Here is a 20,737-nt window from a genome sequence, read left to right as displayed (position 1 = left end):
TATTTGCAAAAACTGTTTAAATCCTTTAGTAAATTAAAAGGTGAAAATGCAGTCTCTTCTAACAGAAATTGCACAATAAAGACCCATTACGACCATTATATGGCAAAAGAAAGAGTACTGTTTCGTCTCTTTAACCCGTCTTCAGAATGAACACTAAAGCCCTCATCTGATCGTCATAACGACCGTTGAAAGGGATATATGGTGTAACAGCACCACCTATTGGCACTAAAACGTTACTGGCGTGTCTAAAAGATTAATGAAAAAACTCTCCAAACATTTTTCTCTTTTTTTTGACTCAATGATAATAAAACATTGATTCATGCTTTTTACTAAACAGAAAAATACAAATAAATATATATTTGTATTTTTTTATTGTCAATGTCTGACTTTACTTACATGATACAATATGTGTAAATATGATTATTCCTTGTATGACAACACCGGTGCACAATTTCTGCATATATGGTGCACCAGTGTGCAAAATCTAAGAAGAATTGTGGACACGACAATAAGTAACCGTCTGTTTTATATTCTTGATATGATACATAAAGCAATGGTGCCACAATAAAGCAAATACGATAATAGAACAAAGAGTTTTTAAAGCTTCACATGAAAGAAATGGTTTGCTCGAGACCTATATTATTTTTCAAATTCAATTTTAATGTTATTCTCAATTATTAAACATTATTAAATGTGATATACATCGAATCAAATTGTTTCCTATATGTTTAGTTGTGTTTCTAAAGCTTTTGGCATACACAATATCATTTGCTGCACTCCAAAGTGTTTTGCACACTCCCACCGTCTGCAGTTTGCAGCGGCAAACAGCAGTGACATCGCATGGATTACACAGGCAAGTGCACATGTGCAGCACTAGATGTCCCCACTCCCTTGGTGTGCTTTTTCTATATATAATGTGCCCATGCCCCCATTGCCCTAAATGCAGCATTTTACAATAATACCTGGAAAAAATTAATTCATTCAATTGAGTAATAACAATTTTGATCATGTAAACGCCTGTTGTAGAAAAAACGTGACCTAGATATACCCTTGGATCATTGCACCCCTCCCACCCGCTACGTATTGCCTTTGGATGTAGGACAAACGTGCGCGTGCACGAGCTTTTGCCGCATTCTGTGTCCCTTCTTTCGCTTTCTCAACAACTGATTTCACCAGCAGAATTCCAAAGCAGCCACTTTATAATCCCACATTCAACAGAGGGCGCGATGATATTCTACTGAAGGAATAAGAAAACGCTCATGCAATGCTCGCAAGCTGCGGGTGCTGCACTGTGACGTAGCGGATGAAGAGAAGGAGGGGTGGTAGGCTGGGTGGGGTCGGTGCTGTTGGTGGCAGAGCGCCAGTCTGAATAGAGAGTGCGTCTCCATGGTAACGCAGCTTCATTTGGCTCTTGTCTGTCCATGGTGCTGAAGGCAAGCAGACGCACGAGGAGGAAGAATAGGGGGAGGGAAGCAGGAACTGTGAATCTCTGAACTGATGTGAGCTTCCCTCATGTGGTTTCTGTTGTTGCCACCTTTATAAAATATTCATCCACACTTAGCACAGTCTATTATGGCTTTGTGTGCAATAATTATCTGATGATAAATATATACAGGGATTAATGAATCACATATTGTTTAGATGATAAACTTTCTTGAATCATTTCATGCTTAAACCCAGTTTCTTAACCCACATACATACCAATAGCAGATACATTAACCTGTGATATATTTGTGTCAGCCTACTACTGCCAGCTGGTGGCTATTTTGGTGCTTTGTTTCACATTGGTGCATTGCTGTGTCATGCACTGCTGTCTGCCAGTGAAGCAGAACAGCAGAGACCAAGCACTCCCTGACCCCCCCCACCCCCCCACCACCACCCCACCCCCATATTCATATATAGATAGATAGATAGATAGATAGATAGATAGATAGATAGATAGATAGATAGATAGATAGATTTCATATCTCTGGTTGCTAGTCAGGCAGTTTATTCATAGCTTGATTAAAAGCAACATTTACAGAATACAACAATTGCCTCCACATGTTACTATTATTAAAGTAATGTAGAATCAATCTATGTTTTTGGTGTGTGGCTGATTATCACTCTCTTCTCCACACACGTGATATCATCTCTCTGGGGGGATGAGGTCATAGTATATACACAGACAAAGGAACCGTAAGACAGACATGCTCAGTCCTATACCTATACACAGAAAACCACATTGCAGTTCCACAGTTTTATTCTAGCCATGATAGATAGATAGATAGATAGATAGATAGATAGATAGATAGATAGATAGATAGATAGATAGATAGATAGATAGATAGATAGATAGATAGATAGATAGATAGATAGATAGATAGATAGATAGATAGATAGATAGATAGATAGATAGATAGATTGTTTTTTGTTTTTGCAGGATAAATAAATTAAAAATGTGAATACATAGCATGGGATCAGTGAAAGCAGGTCAAAGGAGTACACAGCTGCAGTCACTTACCACTGTTGTCACACAAGAGATGGATTTAGTTCCTTTCTTCTTCAGATTTGTGGTATTGCCAGTTGCTTGTAGCTCTTGGATTTACATTTGTTTCACACTTAAAGTAGGCATTTTTATTGTATAGTTTGATTTACCACTACATTGAGAGCAATGGTAGTATTAGAAGGAATGTGCGACTTCAAGAGTAAACCTAACGTATGAAAAAACAAAACTTTGTCTTTTGTTTGGTTTTGTTGTTTTTCCAAGACACTGTTGAGTTTGTAATGACAGTGGACTTAACTAAAATGTGCTTAACAAGTCAGTCAATGTCTTTATGGTTATTTCACAAGTGACAAAATGAATATGATTTCTGCCCTCAAATTTTCAGAATGAGTCAGACATTTTATAATTTTTTTTAATGATATATAGCTTATTCACATTGATTTGTGAAGGAAAATACCCAGGTACAGTGCATTATCACTGCCAGATCCAGTAATGCAAAAGTACCGACCAAAAATTAATTTTATTCACATTGATTTGTGAAGGAAAATACCCAGGTACAGTGCATTATCACTGCCAGATCCAGTAATGCAAAAGCACCGACCAAAAATTAATTTACAACATGCAAAATGTATATTTCTGACTGTGGAAGCTGTAATACAGCAACATATAGCAGACAGAGTGTGAGTGGAGGGAGGAAGCACATTTGCATAAATGGCTGCAAGTGTGGTTCAGTGGTTCCCAGAGAGACTGCAGCTGCACAGTCACTTCTCCCCAACTGTGTTAGGAGACGTAACATGCAAAGTTGTGTGTGCATGCTTAAACATGTGCATTTTCTTTTTTTTTTTGCACGTTTTACTTGTCACCAACTCAATTTTTTATTTTTTATTTTTTTTAAGTTTAAGTTTAGGGCAAAGGGCTAGAAAATACATAATGTGAACATGGTGTGCAAACAATTTTTCTTGTGTATATGTGTATGTAGTTAACAATAACTTTACTTGGTGTCTTTTGAATGTGGATTTGATGAATGATGACTTGATTTCATTCTCGCACAAACTTGCAATTATTACAATATATTATTCACATTAAAGTGATGTTTTGTTATTCAGATTTAATGAAGAAGCCATCTTCATTTTGAACATGAATAGTTATATTACATGCAGAGTATATGTATGTAATGTAAGCCATCAGATGAACACTTTTTGTGCAAACACATCTAATATATTCTCTTTTCTTTGATGTACAAAGTCAGTCTTTCTGTTTATATCAACCTTGTCAGTTTCAGAGCGAGGCAGATAAAAATAGAAACCACATGTAAGCAGTTTATATGTCTACCTTTTGGACCTTGGTTTATGAGCAAAAATAATCCCGTAATATGTTCAGAAATTTGACTCTGCAAAAGTGTTTTGGAATTAAATTGATAATAAATCAAAGAAGTGAGGGGACTTGACAGACCACATTGTGTGCGGTAACAGAGATGAGACTGAATGTGTTAGAAGCCAAACTCAATCTATTGGGCCAGTAGCTGTTGTCCAAAACCATCAACTCTCTTAAGCTGTCAAAAGGTGATAAAGCGGGGGTAGGAAGTTATGTTAAATCAACCATGTATTATTTTTCTGTGCATGATCTAGTTTTGGTACTAAGCCTGTGTTAAGACTGCAATCGTGAGAATAATTCAGTGTATGAAATCTTTTATAGGGCTCAAAAAAGGTGGGATTTATCCTTTAAATTGTGGGGAAAGACATTTTCCAGCCTTATTCATTTAAAAATGTTCGTATTATCATTCATCAATTAACTATCTGTATGCATATTAAAGTTATTTTTTGCAGAAAACCAGGTGCTGTGTTTCGTCTGAACCTTGTTTAGAGAATTAAGAAATTTAGTGCACTGTTTGTACTGAAGTAAATCACTCACCCATAATGTGACTCAGAAAAGAAATCTGATATTATTTCACAGCAAAGACATCTTAAATGTTTCAGGAGACAAATTGCGACTATAAAAATATTAACACTTCTGTAGGGAAAATTAAGATGTTTAACAACTTCACAAAAGCTGGACCAGACATAGGTAGTAAAAATACTTTTAAATTAAATATTTTTGTAACTTGATCACAGGGCTGCAGGGTTGTTGTCTTTTGTTTTTTGATACTAGAGTTTCCTCCCACAGGTATAAAGCAGTATAGAAGATAGATGAACATGATCAGAAACATAGCAAAAATCATTTGATATGATACCCTAATTGTATGCATTACAATTCTGATAGTTACTTTAATTTTAGTCTGAATTCAAACTTTTTTTTTTTCATAAAAATGCCACAAATGTCAAGACATTCCAAACAACAGCACTGAAATTGTTGTGTGTTTTTAATAGATCATACGGACCAGGTTAAAGCATACAGTTAACTCACATTACACATGTTACTATGTTGCACCATAAAAGTACCACTGTACAAAAGCACCTAATGCATATGTTGGCCTGTAACACATTACACTTCCTACAAGTAAAGCAATATGAGCTGTGCTAAAAAACTTGACCAGACAGTTTTGTTTTGTTTTTTTTCTTTCACATATGAGTTCGCTTATAAATCTTATGGCACAGAAGTTTCACGATTTGGTTCACATTTAAAAGATGCTAAAGCACTGTGAATTTAAAAAAAAAAAGAAGAAAAAAAAAGGCATATTCAAAAAGACTGTCATGACATACCATATGTAAGTTATATTTGTGTCCCATTTCACAAATGATGCATATGCAGATATACACAGTAATCAGTAATGTACATAAACTTTAATTGGGTGAACCCGAACCCGAACCCTAGCCCATGTTCGGCAATGTCGTGTAGCCAGAACTTGTATCCAAGCAGAAATGTTTAGTTCTGAGGATTAAAAGACATATAGCAGATCTTGGACTTTTTATGAGGATACATCAACCGATCTAATCTGAAAGACTAAAATACTCAATGCATCCACTTATGTATAATTCCACTGCAACGTCTCCCTCTCCAGCAATGTCCATGAAGGAATCAGACAAAATATTCAAACATATGATTCACTTGACTTTTAAATGGGAATGTACTTAGCGTATGTAACTGTAATTCAGCTACCAAGCATTTTCTTCTTAATACATGTTTAAGTACTGGTTATAAGGAAAATATGAAGTAATAAGTCATAGCGATTCCATAAGAATGTTATCTCAATCTTGTTTTGAAGTAAAAAAAAAAAACATTTAACAGTGTGATTTAACTGCTCAAACTGAAATTACATGTCATAAAAACACAAAAGCTATTACAGTAGCTTCAAACATCCCATGCAAAAACAGAAAGGCATGATGACAAAAGGCCACTTTCTCAATCTATTTCATTCACTCATGAGCTGAATCATTCAGCACTCCAACTCCTGCATTTAGGCCTACCACAGGTTTTGAAGCGCAGAAAATGGTACAAAACAGAAATCACAACATTACCACACTCATAAAATACTGATTCCCTTCAATTTCATGCTGTGAAATTGTAGGTTGGTGCTTTTTTGATATTCACTTGTGCTGCTTTTCCCTTCCTAGTTACCTACACATTTTAGAACAACACTTTTTGAGGGTAAGATAAAGCACACATTAAGAAATTCACCACATGTTTCTTCTTCAGAGAGGGAAACCAGTCTCTTAAAGGCATTTCAACAATCCCTTGTACACTGGTATAGTCCATGGCCTGGCATCTTCGAAACATCTTCTGGCGTGGCTTATTTGCCCCAGTCCCATATCTCTTCTTGTACTTCGTTTGTAAGCAAGTCTTCAAGTGTGGCTGAAGCCATGCAGTCTGATCATGCATACTGAATGGAAAGAGAGGCATTGTTGATTGGCTTTCATGTGCTCAATAAAAAGAGGAGTGAGGTCATGTTTTTGATTAGTCACCATCGTCCATTGGTGTTGTGACATGACATCCACTTATTGTGTGAGGAACAAGGAACTGGCAGAGCAAGATGGGCATGGGGCGATGTTACGTTCAGGGGTTTTTCCTTTCCTCACTGGAGACTCTCTTGTCAGCGTCAGCCCAGGGTGCAGCTGGAGGAAGAGAGGGGGGGGGGGCTTCAAGTTGAACTGCTGCTGCTGGTGGTGGATGCCTGCAAACGAGACACGAGAATCAGACAGTTAAAACAAGCAGAGTCTCATGATGACTGGCCAGATGAACATATCTCATGCAGCTGACGTCTGTCAATCAGACAGTGGGGCTTCAGGCAGAGGACAGAGACGGTGGAGGGATTGGCCAGATCCTTGAACATGTAGTAGGGTTGGTGGCGTGACCTATCAATGAATACCATGCTCCACGATTAGGGGAAGGAGAGCGGTTGCTAGGTAACTGGGTGACTGGTTTCTCTTTGGGCCTCTCCTGCACAAAGAATTAGGTCACAACTCAGACTACAGCAGAAGAGAATCTTTCATGTTTAAAAGCATCATACTGTGGAGTCAGTAGCAGCCGGTCAATTACACCACACCAGATATGAACTGCACAGTCAAATTCCTTCAAAAAATAGAATATATTCTGAATGTATTAGTGATGGGTCAGTAGTAGGTGAAGGCAAATTATTATTGCATGCGTAATTTTCTTTTGACAACAGCAGTGCTTTCAATAAGACATCAAACTATTCTTCACTCAGCTGTTAATAGAAAAAGGCAGATTTTGGAAAAGCAAAGTCAGTATATGGCAACAATGAGTTTATCTGGGTCGACTGTACAGGGGTGTGGATCAGATCAGTTACCGTCTGTACCTGTACGTGACTTTCAATTTGTTCACCAAAATTCAACGGCTTGGAAAGTAGTTTTAATCCTGATTAATCAAACTGATTGTCTGCCACAGAACGAACTTTTCTCAGCTGCCATGATGAGTGCTTCATAGACTAATGTTCAAAGAACAATCTAATATAATTAAGAGCTGTATTATTGGGGCGATGACCATATTATATATATTCATTATCATGTGAGTCAGATCTGGCAAGATGTGTCTGATGGGAATTCATCTTTGGCAGATTAAAAAATAAATGTTAGAAAGAAATTAAACAAAACACAAAACTATCAACTGAACAAAACAAACATTAAAAAACAAACTTTTGAGATAACATCTGTGACATAATTCAAAAAGGTTATCCAGGGCAATTGAGTGAGACTCCTGCATACCTCCAGCTGCAGAGTGGACTTCCCTCATTTAGGGTACTTTAGAGTGGGGAGAAAAAAAACAAGCAATTCAGAAGTCAGGTCAAGTCAATTTCAAGCATAGAAGGATTGTCTGTAAATGAATCTTATCGTAAACAGGAACGATGATGAAGTACTACATATCAAATGTTTGGGTATTTGTTTAGTATGATCGTAAATAAAAGACTTGAATAGAAAATAGAAGGGGTAAAGAAAGGTTTTAGATGTAGCAGTTCAGTAACTTTTTAAAGCAGCAGCATACTTACCATGAGAGAGAGAGAGAGAGAGAGAGAGAGAGAGAGAGAGAGAGAGAGAGAGAGAGAGAGAGAGAGAGAGAGAGATGTGGCTTCAGAAAAAAAAGCACAGTTAAGTTCAAAAAGGTCCTCCCAGTCAGCAGGCTGTGTTCAACCTGTAAACAAAGACAGTGCGCCACGAACTTGCAGGGATCTGTTAGGTTAGAGTGGAGTCTCCTTGTGGCTGTGGATCATCAAATCTTAGTATACTCTGTGCCTAACAATCATTTGTTAAAATACTATGTATTAAAGAACATATATACTGTATATGAATAATGACAGTGGTCTACAGTGCACATCATTAGTAGATCGTTTAGTGAACAGTTGATCATTTTCACATGAATCTAAAGTGTATTGATTGTTTTCAGTGAAACTAAAAAGACACAACAATTCCATGAATATTTAGGGGGCCGGGGGGGGGGGGACAACTGTGATTACACACAAAGTACTCCTGTGTGAACCCACAAGAAATGTTCAATGACAATTTTTTTTTTAAATTGATTCATGTAGCTACTCTTTTGATATCTTTGTATTATGGTTGCTTATAAAATCACTGGTATTTAACTTCTATTCTATACTTTCAGTTGAAATTACTGTAATATATTGACTTGCCTTATATTATGTGGTGGAGGGTTTAATGTAGTTAGCTTTTCTGTATATTGAATGCTCTCTATCACTTACACACACAGGCACACATGCACGCACACACGTCTGTGCAGATAATCATGGTACTTGCATATTGGATGCAATTAAAATGTCTTTATAGATCATTTCTTTTAGTCTTTTGATATTCTTGGTTTGATGAAAATATACATTGTCACAGAATTTAGAAAAGAATTTCAGTTTCATAATTATGGTTGCTCTCGTTTCTCAAAATTAGAATTTTATTTGATTTAAACTACATGTAAAATAAAGTATGCTTGACTACCAACAATAAATAAGTAAACTACAGTTTGAAGGACATATCTTGATAAAAAAAAAATTATTTTGGAAGATAAGATTTTTTTGAAACAGCAGAGAAGTTGATTGATATTGATACCTGCAGAGTGGACGGTGCTGAGTCACTAGTGTCAGTCAGACCTGTCCCTCTCGGGATACTGGACACGATGTATCTGGAGCCTTTGGGCGCAGGCTGTCTGACCACCAGCTTTCCTTTCCTGGTCTCTGCCAGAAACAAACTGTACCAGTAGGCATCGTTGGAGACCAGAGTGGAGTCAGCGATGGTGGAGTTCCTCTCACTGAGCACACTGTTCCTGCAGGGAGCAGCTGTTTTGCTGGGCTTGGGTTTCTGACACTTGAGCACGATGGTGACCAGGATGGTGATGAGCAGCAGAAATGACACTGAACCCAGACCGATCACCAAGTACAGGTTGAGGTCTGAGAAGATGTCATATTCCAGAGGCACCTCAGTCATATCAGAGTAGGCCTTCACTGCAGTTTCCACTGTGGACAGCTTGATGGTGACTGTAGCAGAGAGAGCAGGCTGTCCATTGTCCTTGGCAATAACAACCAGCCGCTGGTGACGTGGGTCTCTGTAGCTGAACATCCTCATAGTCCGGATCTCTCCGTTGTATTGGTCCAGACTGAACAAGGTGGCATCAGTCACCTGGAGAAACTGGTAGGTAATCCGAGAGTTGTGTACTGAATCAGTGTCCAAGGCGATGACTTTGGCCACCAGGGAGCCTTTATCAGTGGATCTGGGGATCTTTTCCTCCACCACTGAGCCGTGAGCACGCCATGGAGAGACAATAACTGGAGCATTGTCATTCTGGTCCACAATAATGATGTGGACAGTCACATTGCTGCTGAGTGGAGGAGAGCCAGAGTCTCTGGCCTCGATGTGGAAAAGAAAGTCCTTCTCAATCTCATAGTCAAACGTTTTCAGTGCATAAAGATTCCCGTTCTCTGGATTGATGGAGAACAGCATGGACATGGAGGTGTTGGCTATCTCCTTCTCTATGATGAAATAAACTAGATACTGGTTTTCATGGAGGTCAGGGTCAAAGGCAGTGAGGGAGCTGAGCAAGGCTCCAGGTGCATTATTCTCCATGACACGTATGGTATAAAATGACTGTGTGAACTGTGGAACATTGTCATTGACATCCAGCAGCTCTAAAGTCATAGTTTCATTGTCAGATAAAGGAGGAGAGCCTCTGTCTGTGACAGTGAAAGTGATATCATATTCTGGGACTTTCTCACGGTCTAATGGCTCCGACACCACTAATTCATAATAGTTATCAGAAGACTCCCTCAGTTTGAAAGGCATATTTTTAGGAATACTTAAATCAACAACACCATTATCACCTGAGTCTTTATCATTAACACTAACTACAGCTATAACTGTGTCTAGGGGCTCATGTTCTTTGATTGGACTTTTAAATGATTTGATAGAAATTTCTGGGTGATTGTCATTCATGTCTGTTACCTGTATTGTCAGGTTACAGTGTCCAGATAAGGAGTGAACTCCCTTGTCACTGGCTATCACCTCCATTTCATAAAGTTTGAAATCTTCATAATTAATCATCTCTTTCACTCTGATTTCACCATTTTCTTGATTCAACTTGAACACATTTTGTGTTCTCTCTGATGTATACAAACTATATGAATAAACAATATCTGAATTGGATCCTTCATCTAAATCTGTGGCATTTAATTGAATCACTAAACTGCCAATTGGTGAGTTCTCCATCACATTCACAAAGTATTTGTCCTTGTCAAATGAAGGGGCGTTGTCGTTCACATCAAGCACGCGAACAATTATGCTGGCTGTACCTGTGCGCGTGGGCACACCTCCGTCCACAGCAGTGAGAATCAGATTATGAACAGCCTGCTGCTCTCGGTCTAAAGCTTTCTTCAAAATCAAGTCTGCAAACTTTGATCCATCTCTTCCGGTCTGAATTTCAAGGGCAAAATGTTCGCTTGCACCCAGGTGGTAATTTTTCACAGAATTTGTTCCAACATCTGGATCTGCAGCGTTGTTTAGTGAGAATCTCTCTCCAACAGGACTTGACTCTGATATGTCCAAATGCATTGTTCCTCGTCGAAAATGAGGAGCGTTGTCATTTATGTCCGTAATTTCGACCTCAATATTAAACATTCGTATCGGATTTTCAATTGTAGCGTCTAGTTTCAGAAAACAGTAAGATGATGACGTTGTTTTAGAAGGACACAGAAACTCCCTATCTATTCTTTCAGAAATAAACAGCTCCCCTGTGTTTTTGTTTATATCGAGATATTTCTTATTCGCGACGACATCTATGCGCATTTTTCGTTCATTTAACGTCTTGACGTCCAATCCCAAATCTGCAGCTAAATTAGCAACGACAGATCCTTCCTCCATTTCTTCTGGAACAGAATAATGGGTGACAGTCCATACCGTGCTCACGATGGCAGACAGGCAGAGATATGCAGACACGTACCCGCCCCCGAACAGCGGTCCGACACGTAACATCATTTTGAGTATTTTCAGGATGCAACACCTTCAAACTTGATGAAGCGAAGGTGTGAATCCTCTCAGAAGGAACAAATGTCACAATCATCAGAAAAAGCAGCTCATTTTAACCAGAAATGACGCAACTCCATGTGATCACTGACTCAGACCAATGAGCTAACGCGAGTATTAGGACCTCAACGAAATTGCGTTTTTTCCGGGAACACCAAAAGAAAAATAATTATACTAAAAACAACAAATGCTTTAAATTGTTTGTAACTAAAAAAAAAAGTAGGTTTATATGTGTTTTAAAAAATAGAAAATGTGAATTTTTTGAGACGTTTTTTTTTTTTTCCAACAACACGAAATGCGGAACAAATTATATTTAATTTCTAAATCCCCATTCTTTATTTTTAGGTTTTTTTCTTTCATTTCTTTCTTTTTGGGGGAGAGGGTGGTGTTTTTAGTCAGATGTATAACCACTGACTTGAGAAGCAATATGTTTGATCCACTATATCCTTTTCATTTCGCCTTTCGCACGAGTTTTACGCACGGGTGCCTGTGCGTAAAAATGGCGTAAATCAGAGGCCTGTGCGTAAAAGCAGTGTTGTAAGTGAGTTCAGAAATTTCCTAATTGTCTGACAACTTTAGTTTGCTTGTTGTGACTTTGTATTCATGTTCATGATTAAGTGCTCCACATCAAGCCACAATTATTTATTTTTTATATAAAATTAATTCAAATATATGTTTTTATAAAACGAGCAGAAATCAAGTTAATGGAAAAATATGTTTTATTGCTAATGTTATTTTTTTTTTATAAAAGTATGGAAATTTAAATGAAAACTCCCTTTCAGAAATGAATGAATCATTGTATGACACATTGCTGTGTATCACTGGGTCTTTAACTTTACAATGTTTTGTTTACTTTGAGAAAAGGTTTTGAAATGCGGGGTGCAAGGCTAAAAAGTAGACAAAACAGGCAGAATTATCAGAATCCTAGAGAAATGCAGTCATTTGCAAAATGAAGACAATTTTTATGTGTTATGAAAGAAGTCAAATGAAAGCCATGTAGACATATTTTTCATACCTGCAGAGTAGAAGCTGCTGAGTCACTAGTATCAGTCAGACCTGTCCCTCTCGGGATACTGGACACGATGTATCTGGAGCCCTTGGGCACAGGCTGTCTGACCACCAGCTTTCCTTTCCTGGTCTCTGCCAGAAACAAACTGTACCAGTAGGCATCGTTGGAGACCAGAGTGGAGTCAGCGATGGTGGAGTTCCTCTCACTGAGCACACTGTTCCTGCAGGGAGCAGCTGTTTTGCTGGGCTTGGGTTTCTGACACTTGAGCACGATGGTGACCAGGATGGTGATGAGCAGCAGAAATGACACTGAACCCAGACCGATCACCAAGTACAGGTTGAGGTCTGAGAAGATGTCATATTCCAGAGGCACCTCAGTCATATCAGAGTAGGCCTTCACTGCAGTTTCCACTGTGGACAGCTTGATGGTGACTGTAGCAGAGAGAGCAGGCTGTCCATTGTCCTTGGCAATAACAACCAGCCGCTGGTGACGTGGGTCTCTGTAGCTGAACATCCTCATAGTCCGGATCTCTCCATTGTATTGGTCCAGACTGAACAAGGTGGCATCAGTCACCTGGAGAAACTGGTAGGTAATCCGAGAGTTGTGTACTGAATCAGTGTCCAAGGCGATGACTTTGGCCACCAGGGAGCCTTTATCAGTGGATCTGGGGATCTTTTCCTCCACCACTGAGCCGTGAGCACGCCATGGAGAGACAATAACTGGAGCATTGTCATTCTGGTCCACAATAATGATGTGGACAGTCACATTGCTGCTGAGTGGAGGAGAGCCAGAGTCTCTGGCCTCGATGTGGAAAAGAAAGTCCTTCTCAATCTCATAGTCAAACGTTTTCAGTGCATAAAGATTCCCGTTCTCTGGATTGATGGAGAACAGCATGGACATGGAGGTGTTGGCTATCTCCTTCTCTATGATGAAATAAACTAGATACTGGTTTTCATGGAGGTCAGGGTCAAAGGCAGTGAGGGAGCTGAGCAAGGCTCCAGGTGCATTATTCTCCATGACACGTATGGTATAAAATGACTGTGTGAACTGTGGAACATTGTCATTGACATCCAGCAGCTCTAAAGTCATAGTTTCATTGTCAGATAAAGGAGGAGAGCCTCTGTCTGTGACAGTGAAAGTGATATCATATTCTGGGACTTTCTCACGGTCTAATGGCTCCGACACCACTAATTCATAATAGTTATCAGAAGACTCCCTCAGTTTGAAAGGCATATTTTTAGGAATACTTAAATCAACAACACCATTATCACCTGAGTCTTTATCATTAACACTAACTACAGCTATAACTGTGTCTAGGGGCTCATGTTCTTTGATTGGACTTTTAAATGATTTGATAGAAATTTCCGGGTGATTGTCATTCATGTCTGTTACCTGTATTGTCAGGTTACAGTGTCCTGATAAGGAGTGAACCCCCTTGTCACTGGCTATCACCTCCATTTCATAAAGTTTGAAATCTTCATAATTAATCATCTCTTTCACTCTGATTTCACCATTTTCTTGATTCAACTTGAACACATTTTGTGTTCTCTCTGATGTATACAAACTATATGAATAAACAATATCTGAATTGGATCCTTCATCTAAATCTGTTGCATTCAATTTAATCACTAAACTGCCAATTGGTGAGTTCTCCATCACATTCACAAAGTATTTGTCCTTGTCAAATGAAGGGGCGTTGTCGTTCACGTCAAGCACGCGAACAATTATGCTGGCTGTACCTGTGCGCGTGGGCACACCTCCGTCCACAGCAGTGAGAATCAGATCATGAACAGCCTGCTGCTCTCGGTCTAAAGCTTTTTTCAGAATCAAGTCTGCAAACTTTGTTCCATCTCGCCCCGTCTGTATTTCAACTGAGAAATGTTCGCTTGCACCCAGGTGGTAATTTTTCACAGAATTTGTTCCAACATCTGGATCTGCAGCGTTGTTTAGTGAAAATCTCTCTCCAATCGGACTTGACTCTGATATATCTAAATGCATCGTGCCCCTCCGGAAATGAGGAGCATTGTCGTTAATATCCAAGATTTCCACTTCAATATTAAACATCCGGATCGGATTTTCAATCGTAGCGTCTAATCTCAGAAAACACGTTGTTGTCGTCTTGAGGGGACATAAAAACTCTCTATCTATCCTCTCCAAAATAAACAGCTCTCCCGTGTCTTTGTTGATATCCAGATATTTTTTATTGCCGACGACATCGATGCGCATTTTTCTTTTACTCAAAGTCTTCACATCTAAGCCCAGATCTATTGCGAGATTCGCCACGATCGAGCCTTCGTCCATCTCCTCCGGAACCGAATAATGCGTAACTGAAGCCACCGAGTGAATGACGGTAGAGAGAAAGAAAAATACTGAGACGTACCATATCAACGAATACTGTAGAACAGGAGGAGCCATTGAGAAACAAAAATCCTTCTCTGAAACCTTAAATAGGTGATGTGGTGAGACACCGAGATGTAATTATTTCTGTTTCCGATAAACACGTAACGAGGTCCTTTGAACGATCAATTCTGCGTCCTCATACTGGAAGAGGTTTAGAGAAATATGTCTGACTGCGCAGACTCGAGTGAACAACCGTGAAAACCATTACTTCATCAGTTTGTACGTTTTTCTAGAGAGCAGCGACATAGACAGCTCTGTCCGAGTATTACCTCCTCGAGGAGAAAATGTAGTGACAAAACATGCTGCAAAAATATTTCTGGTATTCAAAATTACTGCGGTGTACTCTAAGAAAAGAGGGCACTTCATTGTGGATGTTTCGTCAGTGTTGTAGTTGTTTTTTGTTTTGTTTTTTTGTTAGATTTTTAAACACCATCTTTTTGTATAAAATTGTCTTTATCGTATCGCTATCCTGAACGACATTCGTCTTAAAATATAACGATGCACACATTTCTGTGCGTTTGACTTTTAGGCATCGATAATAAAAAATATTCTTAAAGTAGTTCGTTTTTAATCACAGGTAACCACACGCTTCTTTCATTCAGTATACAATATGTAAACTTTTTTTGTTTTTCTAAAGAAGTAGCGTTTTATTTCTTTATCTAAGAAACTAATATATATAATTGTAAAATCTATATGTCGTCCATTCAACAATTCATTCTTTGGTAATTAAGTACTCCGGTGTGATTTAATTGCTAAATAGATACTAGACTATTATCAGAATGGATGTCCCACTACTACTGTTTTTAAATGTAAACACAAGAGTGAAAATAGTTATCTATACGTTTTAAGAAGGAAGTAATGCCATTCAAAATACATGTCTCTCTCTCTCTCTCTCTCTCTCTCTCTCTCTCTCTCTCTCTCTCTCTCTCTCTCTCTCTCTCTCTCTCTCTCTCTCTCTCTCTCTCTCTCTCTCTCTCTCTCTATATATAAACTGTATATAAAGCAGGTCTTTGAAATGTGACACATTTTCTTTCCATCTAGAAATATTTTTCAAGAGTTGCCAATTATTTTAATGAAAACAAATAATTGATGCTCATTCATACCTGCAGAGTGGACGGTGCTGAGTCACTAGTATCAGTCAGACCTGTCCCTCTCGGGATGCTGGACACGATGTATCTGGAGCCTTTGGGCGCAGGCTGTCTGACCACCAGCTTTCCTTTCCTGGTCTCTGCCAGAAACAAACTGTACCAGTAGGCATCGTTGGAGACCAGAGTGGAGTCAGCGATGGTGGAGTTCCTCTCACTGAGCACACTGTTCCTGCAGGGAGCAGCTGTTTTGCTGGGCTTGGGTTTCTGACATTTGAGCACGATGGTGACCAGGATGGTGATGAGCAGCAGAAATGACACTGAACCCAGACCGATCACCAAGTACAGGTTGAGGTCTGAGAAGATGTCATATTCCAGAGGCACCTCGGTCATGTCAGAGTAGGCCTTCACTGCAGTTTCCACTGTGGACAGCTTGATGGTGACTGTAGCAGAGAGAGCAGGCTGTCCATTGTCCTTGGCAATAACAACCAGCCGCTGGTGACGTGGATCTCTGTAGCTGAACATCCTCATAGTCCGGATCTCTCCATTGTATTGGTCCAGACTGAACAAGGTGGCATCAGTCACCTGGAGAAACTGGTAGGTAATCCGAGAGTTGTGTACTGAGTCAGTGTCCAAGGCGATGACTTTGGCCACCAGGGAGCCTTTATCAGTGGATCTGGGGATCTTTTCCTCCACCACTGAGCCGTGAGCACGCCATGGAGAGACAATAACTGGAGCATTGTCATTCTGGTCCACAATAATGATGTGGACAGTCACATTGCTGCTGAGTGGAGGAGAGCCAGAGTCTCTGGCCTCGATGTGGAAAAGAAAGTCCTTCTCAATCTCATAGTCAAAAGTTTTCAATGCATAAAGATTCCCGTTCTCTGGATTGATGGAGAACAGCATGGACATGGATGTGTTGGCTATCTCCTTCTCTATGATGAAATAAACTAGATACTGGTTTTCATGGAGGTCAGGGTCAAAGGCAGTGAGGGAGCTGAGCAAGGCTCCAGGTGCGTTATTCTCCATGACACGTATGGTATAAAATGACTGCGTGAACTGTGGAACATTGTCATTGACATCCAGCAGCTCTAAAGTCATAGTTTCATTGTCAGATAAAGGAGGAGAGCCTCTGTCTGTGACAGTGAAAGTGATATCATATTCTGGGACTTTCTCACGGTCTAATGGCTCCGACACCACTAATTCATAATAGTTATCAGAAGACTCCCTCAGTTTGAAAGGCATATTTTTAGGGATACTTAAATCAACAATACCATTCTCATCAGAGTCTTTATCATTAACACTAACTACAGCTATAACTGTGTCTAATTCTATGTTTTCATTCACAGGACTCTGAAATGATTTTATAGATATTTCTGGGTGGTTGTCATTCATGTCCTCAACTAGAATTTTAATGGTGCATTGTCCTGATAAACTATTAGTTCCTTTATCAGTAGCTATAACTTCCATATCATAAATCTTGAAATCCTCATAATTTAACATTCCTTTAACTGTAATTTCACCAGTTCTAGGATTCAGGTTAAATGTTTCTTGTGTTTTCTCTTGTGTATATAAACTGTATGTGTATGTAATGTCAGAATTTGAACCTTCATCTAAATCTATTGCATTCAAATCAATTACAAGACTTCCAATGGGAGAATTTTCCAATATTTTTATACTCATGTTGGTTTTCTCAAATTTTGGAGCATTGTCATTAGTATCCAAAACACGAACAATAACACTGGCAGTACCAGATCGAGCAGGTGTTCCTCCATCTACAGCTGTGAGAATCAAGTTATGAACAGCCTGCTGCTCTCGATCTAACGTCCTTTTGAGGATTAAATCTGCAAACTTTGACCCGTCTCTCCCAGTTTGTACTTCGATATTAAAGTATTCACTTTCACTCAGATGATACGTTTTTACTGAATTCGATCCAATATCCGGATCTACCGCATTGCTCAATGAAAATCGTTCTCCTTTTGGAGTCGATTCAGATATGTCTAAATTAATGACGTCTCTTCTAAACTGCGGGGCGTTGTCGTTCATGTCCAAAATTTCCACTTCGATATTAAAAATTCGCACCGGATTTTCAAGTATTAATTCCAGTTTGAGATAACAAAAAGCTGACGCTTTGGAAGGGCATATGCTTTCCCGATCAATTTTCTCTGCGATATACAGTTCACCGGTCTCTCTATTCACATCCAGATATTTTTTGTTCGAGATTATGTCCAAACGCATCTTCCTCTGATTCAGCGTTTTAACATCCAAGCCGAGATCGGTGGCAAGATTTGCAACAGAAGACCCTTCTTTCATTTCTTCTGGTATTGAATATTGAGTCACTGAAGTTGATATGTTGCGGACTGAGGCCAAATGGATCAGAACAACGAGCAGCACGTACCTTTTGCACGCCATCATTGTCACAACGAGATCCATTGTTTTGCTGGTGCAAGACGTTTAAAACAAACAGAAAAAAAGGTTTCCACGAGACGAACTTTAACCGAAGCAGCATCGATCACAACCTCAAATCAGACATGAAATCCCGTTTGTCTTTTAAGAAAGTGCATTGCGGTAATAGGAATGACGCTTCAGCACTACGGAGCTGTCCGATTTACGACGCAAAGAAAAGACACGAAGAGGCGTCACCGCCACAGAGAGCTGCCAGATCTTTTTTGTTGTTATATTTTTTTTACAAAACAGCGCCACCCTTTGTATTTTTAAAAAGATACACATAATTATGACGTTTGTATTAGTTTTTTGTTAAAATCAATTCCATGAGTTTGGATATTTCGAAATTGATAAGATTCTCATAATCGTTCAAGTTTCGTTCTCCATAGAGCACATTCGATTCAAAAATATTTTGAATTCAAATGTGAAATAATAATAATAATAATAATAATAATAATAATAATAATAATAATAATAATAATAATAATAATAATAATAAAGTGGCTGTGTTGTAGTGTCATCTGCATAGGAGAAGTGGTTGAGGAAAAATATCAACAGTACCAGAAAGTTGCTCTTGTCACACTTTTGAACTGACAATGTTTTTATGCACCTTGACATTTATTCGTAATTGTTACAGTTTTTAGAAAGCAAATTTGATATCTATTTTTTAGACATTATGAACATGCCTTCAACTTGGGGCTGCAGGAGGTCAAAAACCAAATATAAAATGAAGCGGGATTTAAGAAAAAAATAAGAGGAGATGTTTTGTTTAAAATCATATTCTGTTGTTGTTGATGATGTTGATGAAAAGAAGTACATATTCATACCTGCAGAGTGGACGGTGCCGAGTCACTAGTGTCAGTCAGACCTGTCCCTCTCGGGATACTGGACACGATGTATCTGGAGCCTTTCGGCGCAGGCTGTCTGACCACCAGTTTTCCTTTCCTGGTCTCTGCCAGAAACAAACTGTACCAATAGGCATCGTTGGAGACCAGAGTGGAGTCAGCAATGGTGGAGTTCCTCTCACTGAGCACACTGTTCCTGCAGGGAGCAGCTGTTTTGCTGGGCTTGGGTTTCTGACATTTGAGCACGATGGTGACCAGGATGGTGATGAGCAGCAGAAATGACACTGAACCCAGACCGATCACCAAGTACAGGTTGAGGTCTGAGAAGATGTCATATTCCAGAGGCACCTCAGTCATGTCGGAGTAGGCCTTCACTGCAGTCTCCACTGTGGACAGCTTGATGGTGACTGTAGCAGAGAGAGCAGGCTGTCCATTGTCCTTGGCAATAACAACCAGCCGCTGGTGACGTGGGTCTCTGTAGCTGAACATCCTCATAGTCCGGATCTCTCCGTTGTATTGGTCCAGACTGAACAAGGTGGCATCAGTCACCTGGAGAAACTGGTAGGTAATCCGAGAGTTGTGCACTGAGTCAGTGTCCAAGGCGATGACTTTGGCCACCAGGGAGCCTTTATCAGTGGATCTGGGGATCTTTTCCTCCACCACTGAGCCATGAGCACGCCATGGAGAGACAATAACTGGAGCATTGTCATTCTGGTCCACAATAATGATGTGGACAGTCACATTGCTGCTGAGTGGAGGAGAGCCAGAGTCTCTGGCCTCGATGTGGAAAAGAAAGTCCTTCTCAATCTCATAGTCAAAAGTTTTCAGTGCATAAAGATTCCCGTTCTCTGGATTGATGGAGAACAGCATGGACATGGAGGTGTTGGCTATCTCCTTCTCTATGATGAAATAAACTAAATACTGGTTTTCATGGAGGTCGGGGTCAAAGGCAGTGAGGGAGCTGAGCAAGGCTCCAGGTGCATTATTCTCCATGACACGTATGGTATGAAATGACTGCGTGAACTGTGGAACGTTGTCATTGACATCCAGCAGCTCTAAAGTCATAGTTTCATTGTCAGATAAAGGAGGAGAGCCTCTGTCTGTGACAGTGAAAGTGATATCATATTCTGGGACTTTCTCACGGTCTAATGGCTCCGACACCACTAATTCATAATAGTTATCAGAAGACTCCCTCAGTTTGAAAGGCATATTTTTAGGAATACTTAAATCAACAACACCATTATCACCCGAGTCTTTATCATTAACACTAACTACAGCTATAACTGTGTCTAATTCTATGTTTTCATTCACAGGACTCTGAAATGATTTTATAGATATTTCTGGGTGGTTGTCATTCATGTCCTCAACTATAATTTTAATGGTGCATTGTCCTGATAAACTATTAGTTCCTTCATCAGTAGCTATAACTTCCATATCATAAATCTTGAAATCTTCATAATTTAACATCCCTTTAACTGTAATTTCACCAGTTCTAGGAT

At 39.4% G+C, this 20,737-nt stretch overlaps 3 protein-coding genes across 3 annotated transcripts in view; all 3 read right to left on the bottom strand.

Moving 5' to 3' along the window:
• Positions 1 to 4,807: 4,807 nt before the first annotated feature.
• LOC308110667 (protocadherin gamma-A4-like) overlaps positions 4,808 to 20,737 on the bottom strand; it is a gene marked incomplete at its 5' end in the record, with an annotated part of 26,707 nt that continues 10,777 nt past the window's right edge. Inside the window, 2 exons of the mRNA XM_080465105.1 lie at positions 4,808 to 6,593; positions 7,645 to 7,680. Coding sequence (XP_080321231.1) covers positions 7,669 to 7,680 — 12 coding nt within the window. The 3' untranslated portion in view covers positions 4,808 to 6,593; positions 7,645 to 7,668. The remainder of the gene's footprint in view (positions 6,594 to 7,644; positions 7,681 to 20,737) is intronic.
• Positions 8,064 to 18,360, bottom strand: LOC308111456 (uncharacterized protein; the record flags this gene model as incomplete). Its single annotated transcript, XM_080466358.1, has 5 exons — positions 8,064 to 8,068; positions 9,033 to 10,109; positions 10,725 to 10,845; positions 12,470 to 13,540; positions 15,967 to 18,360. The coding sequence occupies 5 exons, from the start codon at positions 18,358 to 18,360 to the stop codon at positions 8,064 to 8,066; spliced, it is 4,668 nt and encodes a 1,555-aa protein (XP_080322484.1).
• Positions 19,215 to 20,737, bottom strand: part of LOC308110682 (protocadherin alpha-C2-like) — a gene marked incomplete at its 3' end in the record, with an annotated part of 2,331 nt that continues 808 nt past the window's right edge. The window contains exon 1 of the mRNA XM_080465140.1: positions 19,215 to 20,737. This exon is cut by the window's right edge and continues 808 nt beyond it. Within this exon, the coding sequence (XP_080321266.1) occupies positions 19,215 to 20,737 (1,523 nt within the window).

The sequence above is a fragment of the Lipophrys pholis genome (assembly GCF_963383615.2).
Source record: "Lipophrys pholis genome assembly, chromosome: 6".
Taxonomy (NCBI): domain Eukaryota; kingdom Metazoa; phylum Chordata; class Actinopteri; order Blenniiformes; family Blenniidae; genus Lipophrys; species Lipophrys pholis.
This window is presented reverse-complemented; position numbering and strand designations above follow the sequence as displayed.